Consider the following 26990-nt stretch of genomic DNA (forward strand, 5'->3'; position numbering starts at 1 on the left):
AACATATCCAATTTATTTAGAAAAAAAATCTCTGAATTGACTTTGCAGGGCATGAAATCCTACTAATTAATCCATAAAGTACAAGTCTCTTAATAAAAGCCAAAAAGATTGTCTACTTATCATAAGAGCACTTAACGACTAACATTTTTACAAAAAGGGACTATGAAGGAAGAGAAATGTTTTCCTGCTACAAAATCTCCAGTCTGTGCGCAAATAAAAGAAACGGTGCTAATTTATACAGAGGAGAAGGTATCTTGATTCGGCCGCTATCTGTAATTGCGATCTGCAGCGAGCGTCTGCGATATTCTTCCGCACCAAGGAGCAGTGTGAATGCATCTGCCCGGAATCGCTTTCATCTCCCAAACACAGTCGCGATGACAAAAATTGCCATCAGCAATATTAATAACATTCCACGCAGGGAAGCCAGAGCGGCTTTTTAAAATAAATGTGTTGTGATTTGGCAAACGTTTTGCAAGCCGTGACAAGACTTATTGATTTCACACCTATTATTGCACACGCATGTGAAATGTGCACACTTGTGTAAACAATGCATACTCTCTCTGTATCTGTCACGCATATGTACGAGAGTGACTTATGATTTTTACACGTATTAATTCTCTCAACAAGACGTGGGATTTACGGACAAGATTACAATGGTTTAATAAAAAAAAAGAAAAAGAAAAAAGAAGTGGTGTGAGTAAAAAAAAAAAAAAAAAAAAGTGAAGCGGAGAGGCGGGAAGCAGCCTAGTGGGGAGACACGGAGTCTGATGAAAGAGAGCGGGGATTCATCGGGGATTACTTAACAGCTTATACACACACGCGCGCTGACACACACGCGCGCTGACACACACGAGCTCGCAGACGCACGCGCACATGCGCTGGCATAAATAAAAACACTTTCTCTCAGAGGGACAAGAGGAAAATAGGAGCGCTTACAGGAGAAGTGTTTAAAAGGAAAAGGGTCTAATTAGCAAAGCAAGACGCCAGAGCCTGAGGGACATGCGTGTGTGTGTGCGTGTGTGTGTGTGTGTGTGTAGGCTAATTTCCAGAGCTGAGTATAGTAGCCACAAATACTCAAGTAACAGTACGGTTACGTTATAACAATATGATTCAAGTTAAAGTAAAAAATTGTGTGCAATCATGTTTGATTAAAACGTAAAACGGGAAAAAAAAAAGCACTCTAATGTTGCGCTTTATATTTAAAAAATAAAAAAAGAATGTAAAGTATAAACAGTTTGTGCCTTGACCACTAGGAGGCAGCACTGTATAATTCTGTCCTGTAGACACAAACAAAGAAGAATAAACTCATTACCGTAGATATGCACAAACAATAGATGGCTTGTCTGCGCTGCGAGACAATGGGAAGAAACGTAAACACAGGGCGGCCATCTTGGGAAAGGGCTGCTCGATCTTTAAGTCAATGGAGCGCGGACTTCCAAAAAGCTCAACTCTCCCAAATTCTCAACTAATTTTCATGTTTCTTGTTAGGTATGATTCAAAACAGTATACAACTCTGCAGTGTTAAAAAAAAAATAATCCAGCCTACATCATAGCCAAATTTACCGCAGACTACAACACAGCAAACCAGAGCATCCCCGTCTTAAGATGGCCGACCAATGGTTACGTTGCCGACTACGCCTTGAGCCATCGAGTGTGTTCTTATAGATATCTATGCTTCCTACTACTCAGCAAGTTGCTGTAATGTCGGTCTTTTTTTTTGTGTGGAAAAAAAGCCCTACTGATAATTTTATTTATGTAAAATTTAAGTCACAATTTTGCAACAAACATTGTATGTTTACTTTTTGAGTTTACGTTTTATTTATTATTTATACACAAAAAAGAACCATAAACCCAATAAAAACATACCAAAATAAACTAATAATAATAAAATATTTAAAAAATAAAATAAAATGCCGGCCATTTTTCATGTTATATGAAGAATATGACTTTTAAAATGGCGACTTTCAGTGCTAACCGTTAGCATGTCATTATGCGCTAGCATTAAGCTAGTTTGGTTGTTAAACATTGTATGTTAATTTTTTTGAGTTTACTTTTCATTTTATTAATTATACACACAAAAAAGAACCATAAACGTAATAAAAAAAATACCAAAACAAACAAACAAACTAATAATAATAATAAAATATAGAAAAATTCAAACATCAACCATTTTTCATGTTATATGAAGAATATGACTTTTAAGATGGCGACTTTCAGTGCTAACCGTTAGCATGTCATTATGCGCTAGCATTAAGCTAGTTTGGTTGTTAAACATTGTATGTTAATTTTTTTGAGTTTACTTATCATTTTATTAATTATACACACAAAAAAGAACCATAAACGTAATAAAAAAAATACCAAAACAAACAAATTAATAATAATAATAAAATATAGAAAAATTCTCATTTTTCATGTTATATGAAGAATATGACTTTTAAAATGGCGACTTTCAGTGCTAACCGTTAGCATGTCATTATGCGCTAGCATTAAGCTAGTTTGGTTGCTTTGAATATACATAGTGTATTTCTTTTTGTTGTGTTTGTCAGTAAACATATCAAAACCTATTTTGTGATGAAACTGTCACTGTTCACCAAACTGCTATTTATGGGTAAGTGAGTTTATAGTGGAATATAATGTAATTTATAATAAATATATATATAATAATGTATTAACAAAAAATCTATGTTGCAATGAATCCCCCAAATGACTGAATTAAATGTAGCTTTCATGCTTGACCTTTTTCTCCCCCAATTCAATCCCACATGAACTTAATTAAGATGTACTTTGTCACCTTCATCTTGGTTCTCTTTGCTCTCCAGACGCCTCTGCTGAATCTCCAGCTCAGCCAGTTCTCCCAGGATCTCCATGCCGTGATGGGCCAGAGGGCTCGGAGGCCCGGCTGCGGGTGCGGGCGCGTGCAAGGCATCCCGGGTGGCGCACAGGGCGGCGGCAATGAGGAGCTCCAGGCTCCACATGTAGGCGCCTTGCTGCTGGGCTGCCGAGGGAGGTGGGGGAGGCGGGGGCCCATCCGAGGATGGAGAAGGTGATAATTCCACCTCTTCTGGACTCCTTTCAATCTTTTCTTCTTCACTGTTGATGACCAATTCTTCACGTTGATTAGTCTGCTCTTCGCTTCTCTCTTGTGCAGGCTCTTCGAGGACAGAGCAGTCTGTTGGTTCACACTCCATTTGTTCTCCCCCAAACTCCTCTTTTCCGCATTCCTTGTCAACCCCATCGTCTTTGGATATCTCGGCTTGCTTAAGGGCTTTGCTCGCGGCCGTGGCAGGGTTGGTTGGATCCGGGACAGAAGACGGGGAAGGGCAAGGCAGCAGGCCAGAAGTGGTCTTTTCATGCTCCGGAACAGAGCATCCATCCCCTTGACTTGCCTCCCCCTTTTTTTCTGTGGGTCCACTGTGGGATTCCACCACTTCACAGTCTCTCTCCTCCTCCTCCTCTTCTTCTTCTTCCCTCCTGGTCTCATCTTTAGTGAGAGGCGGGATGTGGGGAAGAGGCTGGAGAGACTTTGAGTCAGGCTCCGCCGGCTGCGCTTCCTGCGAGGCTTGCTCAGCCATGCGGGCTTCGGGCGGCGAAGGCCCGGCCTTGAATCCCATGGAGAGCGGAGGGAAGGCGTAAACAGGTGGCAAGTCTGGTGGAAACGAAGACAAAGGGGAATGGGATTTTTCTCACAAAAAAAGGACAAACTAGCACATTGAATATTTACAAAGAGTGGGATTTGTATCATCTGTTCATTTCTCATTTTTGTTTTAAATGTATGGCCGTTCAGTTCTGGCAGACAGGATGAAGAATGTGATTCAAGTTGGCATAATACACTGACAGCAGGGTGCAGATGGAACAGCGTGCGAATGTTACAGTATTCTATACTCGGCGTGTGAGTGTGTGTGTGTGCGCGCGAGCGGAGTGTGAGCGGGATATTGATGACACTCTGCCATTTCCTTGTGATTGCAGCACCGGCCCTGTCACCCATGCACTCCTATTATTGATGGTATCCCTCCACCCCCTGACAATGCAGCCAGATGAATGCATATCCTTCCGCCTGTACTTCTCAAGGACCCCTGAAGGGTAAGTAGGGCAGGTCTTACACACATTGAGGGCCCATATGCTATCCCTGACCTTAATAGCTGGCCTGGCCGCTGGGCCTCTTTAGCTTGCATAGAAGAATATTGCACGCATATATATTAGGGCAGGCAGAAGACAATGACAATCAGTAGCGGGCAGATACCAGCCGTATTTCAAGGTAGTGTGTACTTATGAAGGATGCCGATACCAGCCACCGATACTCGAAACAAAAAACAAAACAAACATCTGACATCGAGTTAGTCTTCCTTGCCAGTAGTTGGTGCTACTCTGCGGCCGTTTCGCACATCAGTGACTCATCATGTCCGTCATAAAGACAGAAATGATCGCCCTCTTGTGGCCATTTTATGAACAGGAATTAGATATTAGAAACTAGAATAGAAAATTGCTATTAAGTTCATGCCATTTTAAGGAAAATGCTGTATGAGGATGTGCAAGTCTATCTTTAAAAATGATATATTTTTTTCAGCGAAATTTTATGTAGCAAAAGTATTAGTTGTTTCGCTAGTAAAATTGCATTTTTATATACAATACCTGTTTTGATACAAAATAGTTTCTGTCCTTCAGTCGCAGTTAATTAAATTATATGACATGATAGCTAGTATGTGGACTGGTGCTGGCGCGACCGCTTTAGAGCGCCTTGGTGTTGGCCCCGAGTGCATGCATGTCATGCAGAGAAAGACGGAATAGCGAAGAGGGGGATATTTTCTATTTTAATTATTATTATTATTATTTTTAAGTCTGACTTTTAACCCAGCATGTGGACAGAGGCTTCAAGATTGCCGTGGCTGCTTTAGAGCGCCTCGTTGTTGCGCTGTAGAAAATCCCTCCAATGACTCCCAATTTTGAAGCCTCATCTTATACACTTGGTGATATTTTTTTGGGATCATTCAAATTTGTCTGGATTGTTAAAAATGGTTATTTTATGTGGTATTACAAATTTACAAGACATTTAGTCTTCTTGTTATGTCCCACCACTGCTAAATATTCACCTAAATCTGCAGGCGCACCCTCTCTTTCTCTCACCAAAGCTCTCAGCTTTTATCAATTAATCATTAACATTCCCACTCACCAGGCTCTAGGGATTGTGGGTAATCCTGAGGTGGCTGTCCCTCTCCCCTGTCGCTGCTGCTCCTCTCCAGGCCTTTGGGTAAGAGCGACGGCGCAGGGCTGAGTGCCGGCGAGCGAGGGGCCGCCGCAGCCGGGCTGGGGGCGGGGGTCAGAGGATGGGGCGGGTGCGCTCGCCTGGACGGGGAATGGTAGCACGGCGACTGACGACTGCTGGGACACAGCCCCGGCGACGGGGCCGATGTCTTTGGCGGGGGAGGCGTGTGCGAGAAGGGTTTGGCCACGTGGGAAGACGTGATGGAAAAGGAGGATGACGACGAGGTTCTGGAGACGGAAGGAGAGTCTTCGAATGGAGTGGTGCGCTCGTCCAGTTTTCGCTGTGAAAAAATGGAGATCAGAATCATCAAGAATGTCAGAAAATTTTCTGACATTTCTGACAAAATGCTGTTAGAAAAAAATCTGACTAGGATCAAATTTTTTTTTTTAAAATTCCACCATTCATTTAACCCCTTTGTTCTTCTTCTCATAATTCTAATAATGATCAAATTAAAACATATAACAATACTGTATATTGGTATTTGGCATACATCTTGCCAAGATGTTTCTTTTTCTTTCTCCAATCCATAGCAACAGTGTGCAAGGATGCCAAAATTGCAATCCCATGATCTCTTTTATGACATCACTTCACAATGGCTGTCGAAGCTCAAATTTAAATATAAACAAACAACTGCTGTTTTCTAGCAGCTGTTCTTTCGTCCGTTGGCTCTCGTCCCTTTTCACATCTTACAAATCACAAAAATCTGGCATTTGAGTAGGGGTGTGTAAACCCCTATATATAGTTATTCTGTAATTTATGGTAATGGGTTAATCACATGTATTAGTTATATAGCAACCGGTTACTTTAGATCAGGGGTCAGCAACCTTTACTGTCACAAGAGCCATTTTAAGCCAAATAAATGACCACAAATCTGTTCGGAGCCGCAAAACGTGATGAACGAAACAGTGCGTTAGCGTTAGCCTAATGAGGGATCCAAGAGCTAACGTTACAGAAAATATGCAGCATTTAATACTTTTGAGATTCATTTTCTTCTACCTTTTCGTCTTCCGTTTTTGGATTTGAAAAAATAATACATTTTCAGACTTAGTTTTTCTTACATTTTTTTTGACTTTTGTGTTTTTCTGTCAATTTTCAAAAATTATTGGCAATTTTCTATCTCTTTTTTGGACATTTTATGGTAGTTTTGGGGGTTTCTTTTATTTTTGGACATTTTATAGCTACTTAAAAAAAAATCTGACTTGTCTTACTTTTTTTGGGCAATTTTGACATTATATGGCAATTTTCTGGATTTATTCTTTTGTTTTTAGACCTTTTAGAATGAATTTTTGAACATTTTCTTTTCTGCCTTATTTTAAATTAATTTTCTGACTTTTTTTTTGGGGGGGGGGGCAATTCCAAACACATTTTATGATTATTTTCTGTCGTTCTTCATTAGTTTTTAGCCATTTTGTGGTTACTTTTTTGGATATTTTTAGGCATTGAAAAAAACTTTTTGATAACTTATAAAAATGTTTGGAATATACAATTATTAATTAAAAAAATTCTAAATCATTAATTAATTTAAAGAATGTTTTATCCCAAATTTATTAAATAAACATGTACAACAAAATAATTTCTACTAATTGTTTTAGAGAACCACAGGGAGTCACAGGAGTGGGACTCATGTGGCTCTAGATAGAAGAAATAAAAGTAAACATTTGGGACGAGCCCCACAACCGGGTCAAGTTTAAACAACATGTGGTACCTGTCCCAAGGAATGGCGTTGCAAATGTTCCATGGCCCGATGTTGTTGCAGTGCGTAGAGCTCCTGTTGCCGTAGGAATGAAGAGCGGGAGTAGACGGGGTGATGCTGCAAGTGAGGAGGGGGCCCACGGGCTCCGTAGACAGGGGGCCACAGACCCGATTGCTCTAAAACGTCTGCGGGACAGACAAGAAAGCCTGTCTTGAGTTTGACTTTAAAGCCGCTTTATGAAGAAGTGAGCCAAATGTACGGGGTGCGGCATCAAAGACAAGTGTGTCACAAAGGAGCTCTTTGTGGACGCTTGGCTGAGGCCATCTTCCCCAAAACCGCCGCAACCTCCATTCGGCTATTTTCCTATTTCGAATTTGGCGTTATTCTGCGAAGCCCCGCCCTGTCCTCGTAACGCACGCACACGCTCACACACATATGCCTCCTTGGCTGCTTTGTCACTGGGAACCTTTGTTCTGTGAGATTAGCCTGAGTGGGCTAATGTTTCCCAGGGGAAGGGTTCAGTGGATGCACTTCCCTTCTCCGCAGGAACTCCCACGGAGCGGAGCAAGGGAGGCGGGAGATAATTAAATTTCACAGCCTGTTTGCAAAGAAGCATTCTGACACACTCGCGCGCGCGCACACACACACACACACACACGCGTTCTTACTTCCCTAGCATGGCTAAGATGTAAAACAGAACCCTTAACGCTGAACAATGTCTCATGTCGGTCCAGACATGACGACGCAACTTAGTGTACGCACACACAAGCCAGAATGCTGTCACGAAAGAGATGAACGTCAGTTAAAACGCTTTGCATAATGCCGGGCCCATGCGGCTGAGGGCAATGGAAATAGCTGCTCCTATTAACAAAGCTATAAAACACGCTCCCACTGACAGAGGGACTTAGTTGAGCATTATATTATGATTAGCCAATGATACTAAAACTCTGGGAGAGAAATGGTAGCGGTTCCGTTAAGAGAAAATGTCGAGAAGGAGGGAGACGGGAAGCGGCGGTCGGGAGCGCTTGATGTGCGTGTTGGGACGTACCGAGGTGATGATGAGGCCCGGGCTCTGTAGGAAGGACCATCAGCGGGGAGTTGGGGTCTTGGGTGAGTGAGCCGAGCACAGGCTGCAGAGGGCTGGCTAAACCTGGGGGGAAACTGGTACTCATCCCCACGTGGTTTAGACCTGGAACAAAAGGTGCAAAAAGTGCTCTCAGCATGCATTCGCACAAACGCATTGGTGAAAAAAATAGTCTTCGCGGTGGCAGGGTTTGTTATGCAAAGCCCTGTTTATCGTGGAAGTTACGTTCATGAAAACACCCTTTTTAGTTTAAGACTTAGACTTAAAAAAGGCATACATAATATAATACAATACAATACAATATAATATAATATTAGGGGTGTCAGGCAATTAAAATGTATAATCGTAATTAATCGCATTACTTAAATAGTTAATCTCAAATTTGACACCTGTTCTAATTCTACAATAAAATGCACAATATTTTAGCTTTCATACTCTTGTTAACAAAAATGTGGGGATTTTTTTTTAAACTAATAGAAATATGGCTGCATCTTTTAGTCATTGATACAGTAATTTCCTAATAATTCATAAAATTATGTAAAGTATGATATTGATTTATGTTGAGGTCATTTTTCTGCCACGAGATGGCATAATTGCGTTTGTAAGACATTGGTGACAGCTCAGTGCTTTTTTCTTTTTATATTAAGAGCTATCTAATCTTTAACACAAAGTAATTTGTGAAATTCTGGACATTTTTACAATTGTAAAATACAACTTGACCCCAGTCTCCACAAATATACATATACGAATTATTTATTATTAAATTTGTTACTGCAAAATTTTGACATGGACGTCTGCTGCGTAAAGTAATCTCAAATTTTATACCTGTTCTAAATGTAAAATATTTTTTTTAAGTTTTCATATACTTGTTAACAAAAAAGTTTAAAAAATATATAGAAATATGGCTGCATCTTTTAGTTATTGATTCAGTAATTTCATAACAATTCATAAAATTGAGTTAAAAATTAAAAAGGTGTACTGTACCGTACTGTAAAAAAACAAGTATGATATTGATTTGTGTTGAGGTCATTTTTTTTGCCACTAGATGGCATCAGAAAATCAGTTTTGTTTTTTTGATTGCATCGTATCTAATCGTTCCACACTCACTATATGAATGCCCCATCCAGAGGGAGGGACTTCCCGTTCTCTGCATCCAATGGTGGTGAGCCGGGTGAGCATGAGCAGCGGGGTCAACCCCCAACTGGCTGGCGCCTCCGGGCACCAAGAGGTGAGAGGTCAGGTCACCATGGCAACTACTTGAAGGGTGGATCCTGGCAAACTCCATGCGATCCTTGCTGTCCCTTTTCAAAGAGTCGGCAGAAACAACTTTTGTCATTATCCTCATTATCCCGCTCCGTGTCGTCACAATCACCATTATGATCATTATCATCCTTGTGATCTTCATTACCACGACAACCATTATATTCATCAAGGGTGAATGGCAGTGACAGTGGCTGGCATCATCTTAAGACATTTGGTCTATGAATTCTACGTACTTTAAAAAAAAACATAATAGAGCTACATAATAAGAGTGTGATACTTCAGAGACATTTGTATTAGTCCTCATAACATTAAGGCATCCCGGCTCTACTCAGAGGAAAAAGGTCGACTACGAGATAGTGTTTGCATGTGTGTGTGTGTGTTGGGGTGGTACAGAAACACTACATCAAAGGCTGAGTGGAGTAAATGGAGTGAGTGAGGGGGCGGAAAGAGACGACGAGGCGCAGACCAAAAGACATGGTCAAAGAATAAAAGAACTGCAAAGAGGGGAAAATGGATGCTACGACGTTATGTCAAGACGTGCTCATTCATGCTTTTGGTGCAAGTACCTGATGATCAATTCTCTGTCCCTGTCCAGGTGATGAAGACTGATCTGATCCTCTGTCATCCTCTTCCTCTCTTCCGCCTCCCGGCCCAGTGGATACATGTGTCGCGAGACCCCTAGGACGCAAAAGCAGCTAAATGTTTACAACAAGTCCCATGGAGAAATGAACAAGATCATTAAATCACTTTGATTGCAAATTGTAGCGCTTGTGCTATTTTGATGCTAACAGCCTTAGCAGGCGTGTGTTTGTCTCTGATTGGCCAGATTGATTTCCTCGCTACAACGGGCATCGAAAGTACTTTTGTGAAACAAAGCTCATCGTCAATACCCTCGGGAACATAACTGAATTGCAGCGCTTTGTAAAACTGCGACATAAACAGATACTTCCGTTTTTTAGAAGGTCTGTGAATGCAATAAAAATTCGGCATTCGTCTCATCTATCTATAGAGCAAAATGACAAGTCGCGATAAAAGCTGTTCTCGGTTTTGATTGTCAGATTCTGGTGTGCTTGGAAAATTGTCTGCGGTGTTATAATTGGCTGGCCTGTTGAGTCTCCAATTAACATCAAACGGACCAAGAAATGGAGGATACACCAACAGCTCATATTTCTTATAACATAGCCCAAAGCTCCAAAATAGCATTAATTGACTTTGAATGTGCCGAACATAGACCATGTCTGACCTTTCATGCTGGGCAGCACTCTGCCCTGTCTGCTGTGTCCAGGGGTGTTGTCTGGAGAACGGTGGGGGGGCCTGGCCACCGCTACCGCAATACCCACCGGGGGCTGCCTTACCTCGCCTTCTCCCGCCTCCCCGGCCTCCCTCCCGCTTTTGTCGCCCTTCTCTCCCTCGTTAGAGGAGCCTCTGCGAGGAGGGAGCGACTGTTTGGGTGGGTCTTGCGCCGAGCTGTTTTTGCCTCCGCCCCTTTCCCCCTTCTCTGATCTCTCTCCGCCCTGCTTGAGGCAGCCCAAGCCTCCGAAGGGGCTCCGTTGGGGCAGCAGTAAAGGCTGCTGGGAGCTGTAGTTCATTAAGTTCTTCATGGCATTGCCCTCTCCTGTGTTCTGTGACGAGGGATGCGATAGAGGGGTCGACTGGTTGTTGTCTCGGTTCGAGGCTGCGGTGCAGAGTCCCTTTATTTCACTGTTGCTAGCGGACGTATGACGGGAGTCTTTCCTCTGGTCATCCTGCGGTCCTCTCCGAGAACCCCAAGACGTTGTCACCTGGCCATCTCTTCCTTTATCTTCTGCACCGTGGCTGCTGTGTTGCTGGTGTCGTATCCGAGCAACCTTCTGTCCCTCCCTCTGAACCGCCGAGCCCACCCTTCCGTCCGATTGAGATCCCGATTGAGAGCAGTCTCTGAAAGGGGGAGAACCATTCTTGTCTGCGGACCACCGTGCAGCCCCAAGGTAGGTCCCCTGGGCATCTGGCGGAAGTGAAGGCCGATAAACATCCTCTACAACCTCCAGGTCTCTGAGGGATGAGGCTGTTTCCAGGCTGCACGATCGCAGCTCCGGCTGAGAGCTCGCACCGGGATTGTGTTTTTGGAAGTGCTGTGTTTGTTGGCTCCAGTCGGGCGGTTTGTCAGCCTTGCCGTATCCCAGCTGCTGCGAATGTGTTTGGGATTTGTCTTTCTTCTGGCAACTGCTAAGGCGACTGAGGTGATGAGAGGGACTTTCGTAAGATCCATCTCCGTTCTTGTCCTCTCCCTTTTTACACCCACTTCCTGCTCCCCGACACTCGGGGGTCGCCAGATCTCCCAGCGGTCCCGCAGACGGGACAAATGTCGCGCCGATGACTTTTGCCTCCCTGCTAGACCCTGCAGAAAGCGGATCTTTGGAGGGTACGATTGGAATAGGCGCCGGGGGGCAGTAAAACTCCGGGTGCGGATGGTGATGTGGGTGAAGCCAGTTTCCTACCACTGCTGAGCCCATGTGCAAGGTATGAGGAGCGGGTGGCGGAGGTGGTGGGGGAGGAGGCATGGAGTAGGAGGCCACAGAGTGCGGAGGTGCCAAGATGGCTGCAGCTGCAGCCGCGCCTCTTCTCATACATTCCGAGGAAGCGCTTGAAGAGTCACTGATCCTCATATCCCCGTTTATGGGTTCTTTATAGCAACGCCTACTGCCTCCAGAAGGAGTTCTACCAGCTCCGCCCCCACTACAACTGCTTAATGTGCTCCCCTTCTCACTGGGGACGGTCTCCGCACCAGAAACACTGGAAAGTTTACAGGCACTCATATGTTTCCCTCCCTGGCTGTCACTATCTCTGTGCTCCTTGTGACGCTCCAGAGGGTGTCTGGAATCCTCCTCCCTGCTATGGGGGGTGAGGTGAAGCAGGGGCGCAGGGGAGGGGTGCAGGTAGGCTTTATGATGGAAGCTTGATGGAGTGGCAGCAGGGCTGGTTTGATGTTGATGATGATGAAGCTGATGTTTGTCTTTATTTTCCTGGTGGCGCTCTTTAATGCTGGATCTTTCTTTCTCCTTTGCGACAACTTTCTCGCCCGTTTCCCTGGCGCTCTTGCCACCTCCGCCCGCGCTGTCCGTCTCTCGGCTGCAGGAGCCGAGCGGGTGGCCAGAAGCGGTTCTGGCAAGTGGGGGAAGGCCGTGGTTGGTGGAGAGCAGAGGGGGCTGGGTTGGAAGGCCTCTCAGGTAGAAGTGATCTAGGAGAAGAGAAGGCGGAGCTTGAATGGTTAGTCAATGGGTGAATGGAAGGCAAGGCAGCTTTATTGGTATTTGACATTTCATACACAAGGCAACTCAATGTGCGTCACACAAGCAAAGACAACACCTAAAAGCAGGTGCAGCAGAAGTGACGCAGAGAAAACAAAAATAGCCTCGGGAACATTCAACCACAACATAACCTGGATTGAAAAGCATTTACACACAGGGTTGACTTCACTTCATTTGGCAGCTTATTCCATTTGTGTGCAGCATAACATCTAAATGCTGCTTCACCATGTTTGCTTTGAACTTTGTGTTCTACTAATTGACCCAAGTCTGCCGTGTATTTATACACCAGTAGCAGAATTTTAAAACGTATTCTACATCTGATTGGAAGAATGGTACCTTGACATATCACTCACTGGGTCACATCGCTTAAATGCAGACAGCAGATGATCTGCGGTTCGACATTCACCTATTTTTGAGGAATTTACCCCAGATATTTGTAGAACCCCCCACGCATATTTTCAGTGGGGGGGTTTTTCCTGCATTTTGGTTTCTAGGACTTATTTATTTATTTGTTTTAATCATTACAATTATAATGAGAGTCAATGATTTGTGGATTTTTGCGATTTGCAGTCCACTATACTGCAGTGCGTGCGGTAATTACACTTTATAAAAGCATTTTATTATTTTATAGTCTTTGATTATTTTTTTAGATTAATACAGTGCTTTTTTTTTTAATAAAATAAATAAAATAAAAATTGCAGCGTTTTGGAATTTCAACAAATGTTATCATTAGTCAATCAATCAATGTCAAAGTCAAGGTACCAATGTAGTAAGAGAATTCTCCAAAACGTACCTTTTTGAGTTTCATAGAAGCGGTGCTGTCCATATAGACTGTTGTTATGGTGATCCAGGGGACTCATGGGAAGAAAAGGGGAGGCAAGACTTCCTGGATAGCTGGGGTACCCTGTCAGAGGGAGGGGAGAACATTGACATTCAGCAGCTCTCTAAACATGCAATTTATTTCTACAATCTATCATGAAATTGCCACTTTGTAAAAGAGAAAAAAACATGGCTACATTCACTTTTGCACTAACATGCCACATGACTTGACATTATTTACAGTGGACAAAGTGGTGACAAAAACCACAGCAGGCAGCTACTGCCAAATGTTTGCAGCATTTAACCGGATGGAATTTGCTTTCCTCCAAAACACATTTCTTCCCCCCCAAACCCAACACAAACAGTATGAAGCATCAGAGTGAGCGCACGCACACACACACGAGCCTCCCGGGAGGTCGCTGGGAGGTAAATGGTCGTTCCACTCTGTTCCCCGTCTTCAAGGACGTTGAACTGCGGATCACTTTATGTTAGCGAACAGAATAATCCTACGTTCGTTACGCAAATCCATGTAAATTCCGCTTTTAACTTTATATAGACAATAAAAGACATTATACTCATCTTTTGCCATTTTTGTTTACGGTTTCTGGTTGGTTGCACGCCAGACGCACGGACTTACAAACACATATATGTGGGCATTTATACAGACTGCGTCGTTTTCACCGTAGAGACACAAAATAAAGGAAAACGCCACAGAGAAATCAACATATTGAAGTTAGGCTAGCTTAGTGAGAGGCAACGTAAGATGGCCGCCAGATATAAAAGTAGTTCTTGCGAATAGAACATGCGTAAAACACAAACCAAAATTCCATCCAAAGGATGTACTCTGATGCGCGTTTATATGACCAAAGGATTGGAAATGGGGTACCCCAGGGGTCTTAATCGAGCATCTTCAGGTTTTTGCACATTTTACATCTTACATGGTTATTGACTGCATGTAAACATACTAGTCAGTAGAAAGAGGCCCCCCCATCTCCACGCGAGGACACCAAAAGGCTCCAATTGGCGTTTGTGTGCGTGCTCTGTTGTTCAGCAGCTGGTTTCATGCCCCACAGAGTGTCCTTGCTGGCCCGTTAATTGGCAGCCGTTAAAAGTTTAATGGTGGTGGCCAAAGTAAACAGCACTCCATAAAAACTCATCCTACGCATTCCACAGTCGCACTGCAAAACCGCCGACACCCCCTTTTTTTTTGCTCCGGCATGTGTGTCTGTTTGGTGGAAGGAGGGGGGGGGGGGGGTGCTTGTTCATGCGGCCATGTAAATGCACCGCTACACTGTGTGTGTATGCGTGATTACACTGAATGGTTAACAACCAGTGAATCTAAATGGCAACAATTAGCCAAAAGGCTCTATCAGCCATCTAAAGCCAATCCCCCGAGTAATGACAAGTGATAAAATTCAGGAGGGTGGGAAGAAGAGAGGAACAAAGAGGGGGGAGGGGGGGGGGCATGGAAGGAAAGTGGGGGACCAAAAGGACGAAGGGTTAGCGATTGCATAAATGACAAAGCGGGAGTGCGAGTAAAAAAAGACACCAAAAGAAGAAGGCCTGTCAATATGAAAAGGCCGCGACGCGATGTTGCTGCCGTGAGGCGTGCAGGGAGGCAAATGTGTGTGCGTTGTTAGCCATGGAAGATGAAGGGAGGAGTGAAAGGGAAGTGGAGAGCTTTGAGATGGAAGAGATGAGAGGACGGCGGCGAAGAAAGTACAGCGAGGAGCCATGAAAAAAGGACAGGTGTTTGTGTGCGTGTGTGTGTGTGTGTGTAAATATGTCATACAACTGTGCCTTTCTGTGTGAGCGTGCGTGTGTGTGTGTCGGCCAGGTCTCTCCTCTTTGTGCTGGCTCCACACTCCACTCGCTGGACAGCGGCCAGCTGGCAGCGCGCCCGGCGGAGCTCCCTGGCTTGAATTCTTAAAAACAATCATTTGTAGTGTGCCGGCGTGCTGGTGAATGCGAGTGTGCGCGCACACACGTGTTCCCAACATCAAAAGCTGAGCCAGCGCAGACACAAAATCCGTCTGATAGGCGACACACACACACACACACACACACACACACACACCGGTGCTCTCCTTTGACTGCCGCTGCTCTCTGCTCCGTTGCCATCCCGCCCGCCGCCTCTTCTTTCTATGAAACTGATTTATAAGACAGCCACTCCAGGAGACATTAGTGCTCATTTCCAGGGCTTAAATGTTGCTATTTATTGCCAGATGAGCTACAAATGAGCCGGTTGTCTCGTTTCAGAACTGGAACACTGAATCAAGTTTATGTGGTCTAACAGTTTTCTACAAATTTGTCAGAAAGTTCAAACCGCACACTCACACGCGCATATTGAGATGTGACTCTCGTCCCTCTACAAGAGTCAGACTCGCTGCTTCTTGTCATGTATTAATTAGTCAGAATGAAATTGACATTGTCGCTGCAGGAGTATAGAATGCGGGGGTGTCAAACAAATGGCCCGTGGGCCAGAACCAGCACGTCAGGGGGCCCAATCTGGCCCGTGAGGACAGAACACAAACAGCAGTTTTCCGTAAAAATTTGGTTGTTGTTCATTTTGTCCACTAGAGGGCGCACTGACAACCACTTAAATGACATTCTGAAATTTGGCAGATACTCAGGATTTGATGCAAAAAAATTCTTTTTTTTTTTTTGTTAAGAAATTTCATATTACTCTGCAGTAAGATAATAAATGAGAATAGTTATTTATATCTGTCATTATTTATAGGTTATTAGACATACGATATAAAAGATCAAATTTGTGTGAAAGTGGCCCCTGAATTAAAATGAGTTTGACACCTCTGTTTATAATGTTTCCACTTTTATAGATTTCTCATCTCATCTTAAGTCATTGGGTGAAAAGTAACCCAAATTGGATGAAATGCCTAGCCCAGTGCTGGGTCAAAAGGGGACCAAGTCAATGCTGGGTTATTTATGTTGAGGATTTGACCCAGGGTCAAAGTTTTGACTCAACATGTGGTAAAAATGACCCAAAATGATGAGTTAAAGCTACCAAGAAATGGGTTTGTAGAATTTAGGTTAAAAATAATTAAATTTGATGATAAATGTCCAGTATTTCATATTTAACAATAATTAAATCGGTAGAGTGGTGTCTTGACATCCAAGTGACCCAACTTTTTGCTTTGACTTATTAATCCTCTGCAAAAGAACAACTATTATTGCATCTTACGGAACGCCTGAAAGTAGTGACAATTCATGTTTGTGTCCGTATGATAGAATTTTACTGCCCCCAGTGGCCAAGGCGGGCACACCAGAAGGAGCAGCACGACGAATTGAATTGAAGCATTACATTCTGTACAATAATAAAGCGTGATCGTTTCTTACACATTACAAACATTTTTGAGTGTTTTCAGTTACGAGCGTGGTTGCGGAATGAATGAAAATCACATCTCAAAATAGCCACATTGTTACTGAATAGTGTAAGTCAATATGGAGCGTGCAGCTCATTTTGAGCACCATCACTTATCAAATTGATTTCATCAATCGATACTACATTGATTATTAAGAAAACAAACTGATAGATAGCTGACTCGGTTCCATTTGAATCCACAGCAACGAGAGATGTCATATCGAGAGTTCTTTTTGTTTCCTTTTGATTACTCACTTTCGCACATTTTGGGAAGAATACACCTAATATGTCGTTTTTGGAACATTTTCTGTCACGCTTCAGACTGCCTCTTGTGCGCAACACACAAACCTAAAACACGCACTGAGACGTACAGATAACCGTGTCAAACTCATTGTTTGACCGCAAACGGTTAACTGTCAAAAGACGACACTGTGGCGTGTAGATCTTTCTGATCAGGAAGGGGGCCGTTGGAGGTCGGTTAGCCCGCAGGGGGGCCCTGAAGGTGGGGCCTCTGGACAGAAAATGCTGGTAATAGAGCCAAGGTTTCGGTGTGTGAGGTTTTACTATGTTGGGGGGGGGGGAGGCAGAGCTATGGATCTAAAAACATTCACACATGGACTCTTCATTAGGTACACCACATACTGTCCTCTTAAAATGTTAATAAACACTGACTTATTTATGATACAACCCTCAAATTGGATAATATGCGCAGGTGTTGCGTAGCAGTGAAGACACACCTGTCTTTGGGAATGAGAATTAACCCTACCATAAAGTATATCATTATGTTTTAGGGTCAAGTCTCGGTTTGCGGTTCAGGAAATGAATGTAAGTCAATGTAATTTCCTCTGTAGCAATGGAAATTGTATACGTGTGTGCGTAACGAGGGTGGACGACCTCATAAAACCCTCAAAGTGGGTCAGGGGGCGAATGATGATGAGTGAAAGGAAGTCAATGTAAAAATAAAAATAAAAAAGGGGGGGGGCAGGGGTATCAACTGAAAAGAGTGATATTTATTTTTGACTTTTCTGTGTGCGGGTTCAAGGAGATATTAGACGCCATTTTTTGGGGTCAGGGTACTGAAACGCCGCCAAAACCAGCGCGAAACACAAAGCCACATGCTTTGAGTGCCAGATGAGTTCAGCATGTGTGTGTGTTGTAAGTGGCGTCATTCGAGGCATCGCAGCTTCATGTGTTGGTTAAACCACTTAATGTCTTCATCGCCATCTAATCCCAAAACCAAAACCTTGGATTAACCAGAGACCAAATGCATGCGGTCGCGTGTGTGCGCGTGCGTGCGTATTACCTTCATGCGAATGAGGGAACCAGATAGGGGAGGCGTTCGAATGGGGTCCGGTCCGGTACGAGGGAGAGGATGGGGAGGAAACGGGGCCCGAGGGGTGAGGCGGGTGGGAGGCCGGCGACCCCAAACTGCTGGACAGGAAGGAACCCATAAAGGAAGCACCTGAGAGACAGAGGAAAAAAAGGTTAGAGGTTACGTTTCTGAGCATTGCTGATTAAATTTGGCTCTGGAGAAGAATGAAAGCATGTTTAATTACGAGAACAGATGTGCGGACAAACTTCCTCTAAAGTCTAAACGAATGACAGAATGCTTCATTGTAAACTTTACGCGTCATCCTGCAAAATCAAAGATGTCATAAATTTTTTTGTGAAAAATAAAATCAAGTGTATTGGTTTGGTAGTAGAGCAAAATTATATTAATAAAAGTAGTGCTGTTGAAAAATGAAATTATATGACCTGCCCTTGAGAAACTAATCTGTTTAAAATAGACTGCAGATGCCCCAAATTAAAAAAAAATTATTTAATATACACACCAGATTTTTCCCTTATTAACTCAAAGTGAATATTAAAGTACCAATGCGTAATTAATTAAGATAAGCAATAGTTGTGTGGGTACATGGGTTTGAAATTAAGATATAAATGTCACTGTCATTGCCATGGCAACCAAGGAACACTTACTTTGGCCTCTTATTCTCTATGATTAGTTTAAAGGAGAATTTGTAAAGTAACTAGTCTTTGTCATATTTTTTTTTAAAGAAAGTAAAAAGCAGTAACTGTGACAAAAATCAGCCCCATCCTGTGCCTCTCTAATTTCACATGCAAGAAACCACCACATCCGAGGAAAAACAACCAATAAGAGACAGAAGGGCATGACTTACAAGGTGGCAATCATTTGTCGCTCACTCATTGCGGGCACACTACTGCAGCCTTGCAAAAAAAATTCAAACTTCAACTTGATAACTGACTGTTTAAATAATACTGTATTACAAAAAAGTGATTGTTTTGAAAATGGCAAAATTCAGGGAAATTTCATAATTGGAACCCTTTAAAATTTGGAATAAAAAATGCAATTAAGGCAATTTAGGGGCGGGGGGGGGGGGTGGGTAATGAGCGACAGCCCTGTGCATCCATCTGAGTGAGCCCACCCACCGCTGATGAAAAAACTAAATGGGTGACAAAATCCCCTACAGTCAAAAAAAAAAAAAAATTTAGGGGGAATCTTAATCATGGTCATAATCATTCACTGGAATCACTTAGAATCTCAGCATAATGATATTCTTCACCACATTTCTCCACGGCTGCTGCTTAAAGCACTTCACAACAGATATCACACAGGGACTCAGTGGTACGTTTCCACCGCGCGCGCACGACGACGTAGCAGTGGAAGCCGGCGAGCGAACCGGCTCTGTTTAGTTTGGCTCGTTTGAATGTATCCGCACTTATCAGCGTGCTCTCATTTGGTGGAACAACCTGAACAGTTGTCGGGGGAAGGCAGAAACAAATCCGCAGGGAGTCAGGTAATTAGTCGCTGGATGGGGAGACGGAGCAAGTGCGGTGGGCTGGGTCGTTACCCATAAACACTGCCTCGCCGAGACAATTACGACAACAGTTCGCATCAGAGAGCTGAGCACGCGCGCACGCGCGCCTTGCATGTGCGGTACCTTCACCTCAAACGCATCCTCGCTAACACACACTCGTGCACCCAAGCTGTTATTTTCTTTTTTTTTTTGTCTTTATACAGAACATAGTCAATGATTTAAATAACCAATTAATCAACCGATGATATATATTTTTTTAACAAAATTTATTTTGACAAATTTTAAGGTTAAAATTTTTATTTTACACTTTTTGGTTGATTTTATTATTAATAATAATATAATAATAACTAGAAAAATTCCCGCGGAAATTTTGAATGGGACTGCTGACTCTTGCAAGGTGGAAACACGCATGTATGTAGTACTTGTAGACATAGGAGTAGTAGTATAGTAGTAGCAAGTACTTGTAGTAGTAAGTAGTACTTGTACTAATATAAGTAGTGCTTGTAGTTGTAGTAATTGTAATAGTAGTCAAAGGGCCAAGATGGCCGCCGACCTAGGTGGGCGAGGGGGAGAGAGTCCTTGGCGTACCTAATCAATTGGCCAAGATGGCCGCCGCCATGGGCGAGCAGAGTGGCGAGCAGAGTGGCGAGCAGAGTGGCGAGAATAATTATTATTAATTAGGCCCTATTTACCAAGCAGACTGGCTAACTGTTAGCAGTCAGGCGTTTGCTCTCATTCAATGGCTCCCATGTCACTCACCAGCCACCATTTTGTAAACATGTTTTAAAAGTGAGTTCGCCAACAAGGAATTTGGCAGAACTTTCCCGTCTTCATCTATTTTTTTCGCCACTTTCTGTTCTATTTTCCCTCCCTATGTTGAAATATTTTGGCAGATTTTTCTGTTTGTGTTGCTTTTTTTTTTTCTTCTTCTTCTTGAAGCTGCAAACCGCACTTGTACAACAGTAGATCAGTGGCCTTTCAGCCAGTCATAATAAAACACAGCTCATATACAGTACGTCTCGGGCTGGTTTCACAAGGCCCCCTGGCAGTGTGGGCACACACACACATGCACGCGCGCGCACACATGCACACACACGCGCGTCAAAGAGAAAATGATAGACTCACTGGTCTGTCTGTACCTCATCTTTTACGATGTACAACAGGAAAAAAAAAAGTCTGTTATAAGCTACGCACTCCATTTTTAAGTTACAGCCATCTTAAAATGTCTTCAAAACATATAAAAGTTCATGTTGATTAAATAAGTCAATAAAACGTTTTATTTCAAACACTTAGTGATATTGATTAGTGTTCTTAGAGTTGAGATACTTCACATTCCACGGTGCCCCTTTCTTCCCACAGCTGGTCTTCAGCCCCGGCTCCACCCCCTTCCCCCCATGTCTCCATCTTTTTCCATTTACTTATCTCCATCCATTTTGTCCCCCCCCCCCCCCACCCCACCCCCGTTCCCCTCTTTCCTGTCACCTCCCTTCCCTGCCCGCTCGGTCTGTTTTATGTTGGCGAGATGAGGAGAAAATGATATTTGCCCGCTTCCTGATATGGAAAAATCATCGCTAACGTAAACCTGACTTCTGTCCGTTTGCTTTCCTCACCGGCCCCGCCCGCCCGCCCACCCCTCCCCGCCTTCGTCTCTTCCTGCCCTCTGTTTCCGCCTTTGTTTTATCCCCATCCCGACATTCCCTTTCCATCTGTCACCGTAACATCCTCCCGTTGTTTCCCCGCGGAGCTCTGAGCCCAAACGCCGAATGAGGATTGCGCAAACGGCGTGCGCGAGCTGAACTGACGAGATATGTCAGAGGAGGGCTGCGTGAGACGCAAAGACGACCTAAACAAACGCACCCTAACCCCACTCAGCCGGGTTTTTGTTCCTCACGTCAACCGCAGACATGCATGCACATCAAAAAGTAAATAAACGCAACAGTGACCCAAGTGAACCTGAGATTATGTGGTGCATGTTACTATACATGTTATTTGCTATAAAGGGAAAGTGCTGTCGGAGAAAGATTCTATATTCAGTCTCCATAGTGGTGATTAAAGTCGAAAACGCCACTCGAGTGCGGCCCACTCTCCCAGATGGCACCATGTGATGGAAGCGTGTCAATACCGTCTCACTGAATCCTCCGATCAGATGCTGACAATCCGAGACAGCAAAAATTAGGACTTTCTGTTCACTTGAAAATCCGTCAGCTGTCCTGACAGTTTGATTTGTTGGTTTATGATTTGACAGTTAAATGAGCAAAGCTGGGGAGGAAAAGTGCAGGTTCGACTGCTGAGCATGTTTTCGGTGTCATCGTAGATAATAGGGCTACAAATGAACTTTATTGAGTCCCCGCATTGTTTTCAGGAACTTTTGATTGAAGTTGGCTTCCAAAATTCTATACATTTAGTAAAAGTTTTAAACGTAATATGTTCTATGTGCCCCCATTAGTAAAAACACGGCATTCTGATTAATATTACATTTATTACATTTGAATTTAGAAGCAAAATCAATCTGTTTTTGTCCATCTCCGCGGGTAACCATTTTACATTATACTGCCCTCTGCTGGCGGCTAAAAATGACATCACAGTGCCTTTTAGGGCACAGGTAACAACCAATCACATCTAACTTCCTGGGTTTGGTCATGTGATTTTTTTCCGTGATGTCATTTTCAGGCGACAAGTGGCAAAATGCCCGCCCCCCCGTGGGAGGATTTTATTCTTATTCCACAAATGCAATATTAACTCATTCACTGCCATTGACGGTTATAGACGTCAAAAATTCATTTGAACTATTTCTATTAGTTTAACATTTTTTCCACTTTTGTAAACAAGAGTATGAAAACCCAGAAAAAAAGTTTTATCGTACATTTAGAACAGATATAAAATTTGTGATTAATCGTTAACTATTGAAATCATGCGATTAATTACAATTAAAGATTTTAATCGCCTGATGCCATTTGAAAAAAGATTATTAAAAAATTTGGGCCATCAGGCAATTACATTTTTGAATTTTCTAGGTTTTCATACTCTTGTTAACAAAAGTGAAAAAAAAATCCCTCTTTGCATGTAGTCTAAACACGGCAATCTGATTAACTCATTCACTGCCATTGACGGCTATAGACGTCAAAAATTCATTTGAACTATTTCTATTAGTTTAACGTGTTTTTTTTTTCACTTTTGTTAACAAGAGTATGAAAACCTAGAAAATTCAAAAATGTAATCGCCTGATGCCCCAAATTTTTTAATAATCTTTTCTTTTCTTTTTTTAAATGGCGTCAGGCGATTAAAATCTTTAATTGTAATTGATCGCATGATTTCAATAGTTAACGATTAATCACAAATTTTATATCTGTTCTAAATGTACGATAAAACTTTTTTTCTGGGTTTTCATACTCTTGTTAACAAAAGTGAAAAAAAAAAACATTAAACTAATAGAAATAGTTCAAATGAATTTTTGACGTCTATAGCCGTCAATGGCAGTGAATGAGTTAATAAGATTGCAGTGTTTAGACTACATGCAAAGAGGGATTTTTATTTTTTTTATTGAAATACCCTTTAAAAGCATTTGACATGGCATTTAACATTGATTTTGCACAGTCAACTAATGATAAGTTTATGTATGTGCTTTAAGAAAGATAGTATAAAACCATTTTTTTTTTAACTGTAACACAATTAAGGCCATTATAGCTGCACTCAAAAACGCAACATTATAGGAATACGGTATGTCAATGCCAAACTTGATTTTTTTTTTTTAATTTATTGTAACCCAAAAGGTTGTTCAGAAACTTTAGAATATTGGGCGCATTGTACTTAAGTGCCCTCACAGTTCTGCAGGTACAAGGCAGCCTTTTTTTTTTTTATGAGTGCCAATTTTAATTAAAAACGGTTCAATGAGGGCAGGCTGTCAGTTTAAAAACAGTAGAAGGAAAAATCTTTTAAATGCAAAATCCAGGGAAGGTGTCAAATGATGAAAAGCAGCCAAGGTTAGCGTCTTATTTTTGGATGATAACTCTTTTCTCGCATTTATTTTAAACTACTCATATAATATATGTGCAGGATGTTGCTTGCAGCAACATGAAACACACACCAAAAAAAAAAAAACGGAGGTGCACGGTGGAAAAAAAATAATAACCTCTGTGTTTCACGTTTGAGCAAAGATCGAAGGTGAAAGCTAACAGCGAGATGAAAGATAGCAGGCCCAATCGTCCCAAGGTTTCACGCTATTCTGTAGAGGGGAAGGGAGGAGGAGAACCGCGGAAGAGGAGGCGAGCAGGAAGACAAAACAGGAATAAGACTGATATCACAAAGCAGCATGTTCTCACAGGAATTTGTTTTAAAACACATGAAATGTTAAGCTGCAGTTTATGTTTGAATTGGATTTGGCAAAAAAAAAAAAAAAACACAACACGTTAGCCTACAAATTAAATATTTTCACGGTAATAACATATATCGTGATATAAATTTAAAAAATTGCAATTAAAGTATTTCTGAATGGGTTCCTTAGTAAAGCTAAAATCAATGAAAATTAGTTAAAAAACTGAAAATAATTCATCGTGTCTAAGCCCAACTACGAGAACGCTGTGCTACATTTCACATTAGCTTAACGGTTAGCATAGCTTCTCCTGTTCTCTCATCTTGCTCTGCGTGTCACATAATTAGCACCTCCTCATCCTCCTTTAGTGATGACAAGATGGGTTTTGTTTTTGTTTTTAAGCATTAGTAACTTGGGGTTTAGGTTTTAAGTTTCTTTTCTTCACACAATTGTTTTTTGCAGTAAAGAAAAATCTGTTAACCTCGCTGACAATCTTCACAATTTTGAAGAATGTTAACCACTCTAAAATAAATGTTATGTAATCTGTATGTCGATGTCGAACTGTCTCTCTTGCTTTGTCGGTTACTCAGGAAGCTAGTCGCTAAGCTAACTTGCTACACACCAGCAATGAACTTAGACTGGCTAGCTAGCATAGCTAAAAACTGTCCTAGCGGCAGCGGCGCAGCGCTGTAAGCGTTCGTTCATCTTGTCTTGTTTTTAGTTTGGTTTTAAGTTTCTTTTCGTTTTTTTTACCGCTAAAGCGAAAACCTGGCTGACAAACAATTATTTGAAGAAAAGAAGCTTAAAACCTATCTTAAAAAAAAAAAGTTGTAGCGCCATAGCGCTAAGACAGTGGTTAGCCAGCAGTTGCTGGTGAGGCGCAAGTTAGCTTAGCGACTAGCGTTCCTTGGTAGTTCCTAGCAGGGAGACTGTTTAACGTACTGCATACATAAAATTGACTTTAAAATAGTTATAAAGTTTTTTTCAATGCGTTTATAAAATCAAAACCTTTTCAAGTCAACAACAAAAAAAAGTTCGATCCTGACACAAGACACATCTTTATGCTCGTGAATTATTGTCACATTTGCCACTTGACAAACACACACACACACACACACTACTGAAAGGCTCAGTCAGTCTGTACAGTCCTGGTGCGAGAGTGTGTGTGCGTAAGTGTGTGCGTGTGTGTCAGGGGTTCTGACTCTCGTTAGTTTGGCTACTACGCCTATTGCCGTACACTTGGCAACCTCTCGTCAGCCCGACCCTTTCATAAGCCTCCAACCACCAAGGGCCCTGGCATAGAGCCTTGAGCCAGCGTGTGTGTCTGACTACGTGTGTGTGTGTGTGTGACTGTGTGCGTGCGCGTGTGTTTGTATTTAGTGGCAGGAGTCAAGCCAGACCTTTCTGATCTGTTTTGACACCCCAGAATTGCACAAGTGACAGGGCTACTCAAACAAGGCGGTGGCGGAAGCCTCGAAGACTCTCTCTCTCTCACACACACACACATGCGCGCGCACGTGCACGCCGGGGATGCAAACACATTCAGAGTGTCAATAAAGGACTGAACAGTGCTTACAAAGAATATGTTCGGGCGAGCAAAAGGAGTTCTTTTGCCCGACGACATCCAGATAGCATTTTCTCTTGCGCTCTATCTTATTATTCATCAACTATTCCTCTTGACTCATTCATGTCGGAGTAAGCGGGGAGTGAGGCGCGCGCAGGCAAAGCAATGGCGTGTCATCTGGGACGAGCGGCTGCACTGAATCACATTACGGGGGAAAAGAGAGAGAGAGAGAGAGAGAGAGAGAGGGCGGAGAATGGAAGAGAGAGGGAGAGAGAGTGGAGGGGAAAAAATGAGATGAAAGAGCAACAAATGAGAGATTTCCCTGCGAGGCGCATAAATCAGCAGACTATGAACAGCAGCTCAAAGCCTGACTCCCAGATTGCGGACCAGACTCTCGCCGCACACGCACACACACACAAACTAATGTCTCTCCACACACACGCACACACACGCACACACACACACACACGCTCCCCAACTAAGATCCCCGGATCTCACGGCTTCGACGTCAAGCTCCTCTACAAGACGCATCACCTGCTGGCTGGGAGCGCTCGGTCATTACACAAAGCAAAGAATCAATCATAAAACGGAGTAGCAGGTTCGATTCAATGAACAGAAAAGGCCGGGTTTAAAAAAATGTCTTCCCTTGCCAAAGGTGAGCGACAAAATGCTCCATCAAAAATGTGAGTGAGAAAGAAAAAGTTCTCATTCTTCACCACAGAGTTTTGGATGACACACACAACCACCTTTAGCGGGATCGATCCCATATAGAAGGCATATTTAAAAAGTCTACACACCCCTGATCAAATGGCAGGTTTTGTGATATAACAAAAATGAGAGTAAAACAAATCATTTCCAAACAAAAAACTGCCTGTCAGGGAGTTCCGGCAATAAATTCTAACCACTTTCACCCCTGGCTAAAACCTGTACAATTTAAAAAAAAATTTTTTTGAGAGGGCAAGTAAAAATAAATGACCAAAATGTCACACAAGTCAACATGCACACACTCTAATAACTGGAGATGTGGCTGTGTTCAGAATTATTGGATATCAAATTAATCGATTAATCGTTTAGATACCTAATTTAATTTTAATGTCCAAAATGCTCAGAATTTCAGCTTCTCAACAGTTTTTTTTTCATGAAAGTAGACGTTTTTTTTGTGTTGAATCAAAAATAAATTGGCTTAAAGTTCATCTTAAAGCTCATATCCCACTGAGGGGAATTCACGTTGATTCCACGTTAGGGTTCATCTGGGTTTGTTAAAGATTGCAGCATTTCCTAAATGTTCTCAAAACAGTCTTGATGGTTCTCTCAACATTATTAATGGTCTTTATTGTTCAACATGTTCAAAAAGACCATTGAGACTGTTTAGGAAATCGTTAAGACTGCTTAGGAAACTGTTGAGACAACGTTTAGGAAATGCTGCGAACAATTTTGAATACGTTCCAAATTTCCTTGCGACAAGAAAGACCATTACGACTGTTTGGAAAAC

At 42.6% G+C, this 26990-nt stretch overlaps 1 protein-coding gene across 3 annotated transcripts in view; it reads right to left on the reverse strand.

Moving 5' to 3' along the window:
- bahcc1b (BAH domain and coiled-coil containing 1b) overlaps positions 1 to 26990 on the reverse strand; it is a 73568-nt gene that overhangs the window by 18946 nt on the left and 27632 nt on the right. For all 3 annotated transcript variants that reach the window (XM_077550491.1, XM_077550489.1, XM_077550490.1), the window contains exons 3-11: positions 18092 to 18250; positions 13381 to 13491; positions 10544 to 12517; positions 9867 to 9978; positions 9145 to 9338; positions 8002 to 8142; positions 6966 to 7138; positions 5168 to 5540; positions 2792 to 3646 (exon numbers count right to left, since the gene is read on the reverse strand). In XM_077550491.1, coding sequence (XP_077406617.1) covers positions 2792 to 3646; positions 5168 to 5540; positions 6966 to 7138; positions 8002 to 8142; positions 9145 to 9338; positions 9867 to 9978; positions 10544 to 12517; positions 13381 to 13491; positions 18092 to 18250 — 4092 coding nt within the window. The remainder of the gene's footprint in view (positions 1 to 2791; positions 3647 to 5167; positions 5541 to 6965; positions 7139 to 8001; positions 8143 to 9144; positions 9339 to 9866; positions 9979 to 10543; positions 12518 to 13380; positions 13492 to 18091; positions 18251 to 26990) is intronic.

This window comes from Vanacampus margaritifer, chromosome 18 (genome assembly GCF_051991255.1).
Source record: "Vanacampus margaritifer isolate UIUO_Vmar chromosome 18, RoL_Vmar_1.0, whole genome shotgun sequence".
NCBI lineage: Eukaryota > Metazoa > Chordata > Actinopteri > Syngnathiformes > Syngnathidae > Vanacampus > Vanacampus margaritifer.